Here is a 5,490-nt window from a genome sequence, read left to right on the forward strand (position 1 = left end):
AGGGCCTGGCTTGGGTTGTCCGAAGCCCGAGCCAGGCCCTGCAGGCCCGGGGCTTTGTGGCACTGGCTAAATGAGCTGAACCAGACTTCAAATCACAGGTAAGTCACACCATACCTGTTGTGGATTTAACCTCATGCATTCTATCCCTATACGGGGCTGTTCTAATGGCTTACGGTACCCACACATATTTAAGAATTGCGGGTTTGAGGCACATCGGTAACCTATACACAGTCCGGTGAGCATGTTGTGCTCTTCAGATGTATATAGGATCACTAACCTTGTACATAGTGGCCATTAGATGAAGTAGGGTGTGTAATCCCGTACTTAGTACGTCTCCAGTACCCGTTCCTTCTCCAAGCATGGAAGCCCTGGCCTGAGCCGGAGCCAGGCCCGAGCCAGGCCAAAGCCAGACGCTAGGGCCTGGCTTGACTTGGTGACAGGCCCGAGCCAGCTCAAGCCAGGCCAAAGCCCGGGGCTCCGAGCCAAGCCAGGCCCTGCACATCACTACTGCCGAGTACACTGGGACCTCCCACAACCACAAGATCCAGCATCTAGGCGAACACAAGTATTGGTTAAGCATGGACTACTGCCACATGCCAAACATCCTCATGTTGGATGAAGTTCATGCCAGACAGAGATATTGGTATGACATGTAAGGTCCACGATCACGATCACGCTGTCATGTCTTGCAGCAATCGACCCTTTTCTTCATAACGGAACTGAACTGAAGAGACAATCTACAACGACAACCAGGAATGTTCCTATGGCTAGATGGATCCACCCCCATTCACACGACCCACTAGGCGAACTTCAAGCGAATCGTGAAGCCACAGATTATGTTCCTGCTCGGACTTGAGTGCTGTAGCTGACTTGACCTAACGAACTATACTCACTTTGTAAGAGGCGTCATACTTGGCAACATCAAATCCCTCCCCGAAGGAAAGGTCAAAAGAGTTTAGTAAGCCGGCAGTAAAAAGCCTGGAGCATATCATTACCGGATTGTGAAACGCGAAAAGAGAACCTACTTCATATTCTGCAAAGCCACCTGCTTTCCAATACAAACACCAGAGCCATAGCTAAATGGGACATACGCGTCCCTGCTATGCGGCTGGATGTTGGAAGACTGGAGCCATCGCTCCGGAATGAATTCATCGGGTCGAGCGAAATTGTTGCCTGGGTCAATGGTCAGCGATGCATAAAGTGCGGAATACCTTACATACGGTCCCGGTGCAGTGTAAATATCGGGCACGCGACAGTTGTGTGTGGAGGGATAAACCTGCCCAGGACTTCGCACCCATGATCTCCGCTGTAGCGAGGGGGACCTGCTGGCACAGGAGGAACGAGTCGCAATGCCTCTTGCACGCACGCATCGAGGTAGGGGAGTCTTGTGAGGGTTGCGGCGTCTACATCTACAGTTCCTCCGTCCGTTGCTTCACTGATTTCTGCACGGAGTTGATTCATGGCATCCCCATTCCCAATTATGTACCGAAGCAGCGCCATTAAGGCCTGCGCGATGGTATCAGAGCCTGCAACAACAATGAAGGACGCATCTGCCGAAGCTTCCTTTGCGCTAAGATGATATCCACCGGACTCCTCGTCTTGCTGAATAAGTGTAACATTCATTAGGATGTGCAAACATCATCCGCCAGCAGACAAATGCTTACTATAATCCCTAGAATGTCCTTCTTCATGCCTGCCGACTTGGCTTTTGTTTCTTTGACTTTCTCTCCCGAAAACTGGAAAAATGAGTTCCAGAGGGCAGAACTCAGGAAGGATCACACATGCCTTTTGGAATGTTATTATTGGCCCTGGTTGGGGAAGAAGGGCAATGACGTCCTTCATCCACGGCACCTGTCCGAGGACTGATCCACATGTCAACTAACTGATAGCTTGATTAGTTGGTTCAAGAATCATACATACTTCCTACAAAGAGTACACCCATTGATAGCTGCAAGCAGTTATAAGTAGTTGATACATTTAGGACGCCCCCAGCTTACCACTTCCATCCATCCTTCACTGTCGCGGCCGGCAGCCATCGTCTCGAAACCACCGGAGAAGGCCATATCACCCATTACATCCCTACCAGCAAAGATTTAGATCAGCGTGGCTGCTATACGTTCACGATAAACTTGATCTCACATCGCCCACAGTGAGATCCAGTGCGAGAGCGATATATTCTTGCCATTCACTGCTTTCTGTTTGAGGATATCGACCAGTTGATCAAGACGAGTCTAGTTTGTGGTGAGGCTCAAGGAGAAAGGATTACGTGATAGAGCTTCACCTGGGCAAAGCCTCGGTATATCTGCACCATTTCATTGCTAAACGCCTTGTTCCATGCCTGTTAAATGAATCCGGTCGGCTGTCAGTATAGGAACCAGTTGGCTCGTCTTAAAACTAACGACAAGTCTTCGTGCATGTTCATCACGGTCAGTAGTTGTAATCAGAGCATCTGCGTCCTGAGGTGCTCCTATAGGCCATGATAATCAGATCGGAGTCTTCAATGCGGAGCAAGTGCAACAGCATCACCTTGGTAAAACGGAGCTCTAAACATTTGACTGTAAATCGGTTTAATTGCATCCGGGACGTTAACAGAAATCTCATTGGGACCTGAATCAGCATTTAGAGTGTTTGAGGGAGTTAGGAAGGCTAAATTCTACCTATCCGGACCCAAGGTCCGTATGTACCATGCAGTCTGGAGAGATGTCAGCTGCCGAACGAGACATAGTTCATTCAAACTCACTCCTGCAATTTTAGGTGGCGATTTCCTTTGGCAATCCAGATTGCCATCCACCATTTTGTAATCTTAGCTGAAGTCGGGCCGGGGTACTTTGCGAGCGGGTGCCATGGACTCAGCCGATATAGCACGACTGTTCCAGCCAGAGAGAGGAGAAACGATAGGAATGCCTCAATTGTATGGTACACGGCGGTCTTGACCTCTGTACCGACAACGGCCCAGGAGGCTAGGATGATCATCACCCCCGACAAGACGAGGGTTATGACGAATGCAGGTACGGTCGGCTCGGCGCGTCGTATAATCGGGTGAGAGGACTGCGAGTACTTAGAACGACTATCTTGTACAAGAAAGGACGACATTACTCACTATGCCGGCGATGCAGGCGTAAAGAGCTAGTTTGGAGAGCACCATCTTGGGTTGAGCTAGCGAGGTGGACGGCAACCTGTAGGCGCTACTAGTGCTGTCGACACCAGTGAGGAACAGAAGCACAGTGTTCCCAGGCGCTAAAGATAATTTTATGCTCAGTAGATCCGGCTGAGCTTCACTCTTCACTGAATCCTCATGATGTGCATCTATGATATCGCACGAAGACGACTTTCTTGCCTTTCCTGTGCGGGGAAGTTGTAAGTTGAATCTCCATTCAATAGCTGGATTGAAATTGGCCGTATCCGATATGCCCGCGAACTCACACTGAGGCCGATCACTGCAGTATAGACACAGCCTCTCATTGAACAAGAAGCAGAGCGAGCATGTGAGAGCATGTGAGAGCATGTGAGCTTTTGCGTGCTTCTTACCTGAAGTGTGACAGTTCAACGTTCAAGTACTTACGGTCGTACGAATCCGATGGGCCCAGACATAGCCAATGAAGAAGAAAGGTACTTGGGCGGCAGCGGCGTCAGGACCCATCTAATTACTCAGAGAGGTACCCATTCGAACCAGCTGAGCCCTACTGTCAGTCCGTTGTGCTGCCGTACCGGGCACGGTGGCGACATGTAATGCGCTGCAACATTTTAGTCTGCTTTCGTGTGATTCGTAGACTCAGACCCAAACGTGAGGAATACCCCCCTTTTCTCCTGTTGTGTCTTTGCGAGGGAGCATTGATGTTACCGAGCGCAACTACGCTCAGCTAGCTCCCTACCGTCCGTTAGACGGGTGGCCCGGAAATAGTCGCAAGCATGTAAACCTGTACCTCCGGGCGAAATGACATTGTGGCGTTATTTTGCCTATATGAATGGTCAGGACGCGGATATCAATCAATGCTTTTACATCGGAACAGCCTCACGGCGAGCGACTGATACGTGACATCCGAAGTCTTGCAATACTCAGGCTGGTCACCCTTCACTGCAATATCAATGTAATATTCCGGCCTCTCAGGCTAGTACGTTTCGACTGGTATTCGATGTTTCATCCGGCCGATATACTGATGCTTGACATGCCATGCGTGAACACAATCATGGACACACGACTCGGATATCTACCGAGATGTGATGTCCGAGTCTCGCTCCTTCTCTCAACTATAAAAGCAGAGTATCATCCAATTCAGGTATCTCGCTCAGGCTGCAAATCCTCTCCGCTCCAGACTGGTTTACTTCCCCACGTTGAGACTATGTCTGAAGGTTTAACCGATCTAGTCGCCACTATTCAAGACCTACGCGCAACGAAGGCAAGCTAATTGACCCATGCCAATGCAGTGCATGCTCATATTGGCCTGGGATAGTATACATATGGTCAGTAAGAATGATATAGTCTTCCCAGGCCGCACTCATGAAGTTTTTATCAGTTGCTTCGGTCACAATTCTCTTAATGGATCTCATGCTGACATTCGATGAGGAGGTTCGTCCAACAACGCTGCTCTATGCACTCTTAGTGCAACTTAGGTATTGTCAGGTGGCACGTGTGTGGACTGCTAGGGCATCCTTCGGGAAATATCTTTTCCTATTTGTGAGGAACCTTGGTACCGTTATTACTCCACATTGTGCCCTGATCACTCCACCATGATAGAACCGATATGTTCCCTTTGCCCTCTTTGGATTCGACTTGGTTTGTATGTTGGTCGCTTTGTTTCCACCGGGTTGTTACTCAGCATGCCAATCAACAGATCAACTCCATCCAGCCCTTGCCCCACGCGTAAGCCATTCACAGCTCCTATATTTTGTCTGGTACCCTAACTATGCCTCACAATGTAGTTGTATGATGTTCTTCTTGATTTATGATATAACAGCTGACAACTACCAGTTGTACTCAAGCATTTTTGGCACCTAACATCCTTGGTATTATCACTCTGGGAACTGTGGAATGTATGTAATTCTGACTTCTGCTGGTATAATAGCATTTATCCTGTCTGCCCAGATGTCTTGGTCCTCAGGACTTATGCTCTGTATCGGAACAATCTCATGTTGCTCTTCATCCTGACTTTTCTGTCTGTGGTAAGTCTCATAGTGCTTCAACAAATCAGATTCTGCTTATGGTTCCAAAGTCAGCCACAGCAACAATGATAGCAACAACTGTATGGCTTTACAAGCACCTTGTACAATGTCAGTCTCCATCCTTTTGTGCAGATTGAAAGTGTTCTCATCTGACAATGACCACCTAGTTGTACCAAATGAGCTGCCTGGCGTGATGGTTGGTTGTACCCCGGAGTGCACAGATCCAATATGCCGCAGACTGCTGACAGCCTTCTGGATCCCCTTCTTTGTTTGTGAAACAAGTATGTTTTTACTCTTCTGGTTTATGCCCTATACTGAATGCTGTTATCC

General features: G+C 48.7%; 1 protein-coding gene across 1 annotated transcript; it reads right to left on the reverse strand.

Annotated features, from left to right (window-relative positions):
- Positions 1-767: 767 nt before the first annotated feature.
- GLOTRDRAFT_133745 (cytochrome P450) lies at positions 768-3,145 on the reverse strand (the record flags this gene model as incomplete). The annotated part of the gene is made up of 15 exons (XM_007872713.1): positions 768-842; positions 894-978; positions 1,026-1,173; positions 1,221-1,602; positions 1,665-1,736; positions 1,780-1,862; positions 1,921-1,948; positions 1,998-2,079; positions 2,140-2,231; positions 2,282-2,338; positions 2,400-2,467; positions 2,527-2,607; positions 2,658-2,692; positions 2,741-3,048; positions 3,101-3,145. The coding sequence occupies 15 exons, from the start codon at positions 3,143-3,145 to the stop codon at positions 768-770; spliced, it is 1,641 nt and encodes a 546-aa protein (XP_007870904.1).
- Positions 3,146-5,490: the final 2,345 nt, after the last annotated feature.

Source organism: Gloeophyllum trabeum, assembly GCF_000344685.1.
Source record: "Gloeophyllum trabeum ATCC 11539 unplaced genomic scaffold GLOTRscaffold_00019, whole genome shotgun sequence".
Lineage (NCBI taxonomy): Eukaryota > Fungi > Basidiomycota > Agaricomycetes > Gloeophyllales > Gloeophyllaceae > Gloeophyllum > Gloeophyllum trabeum.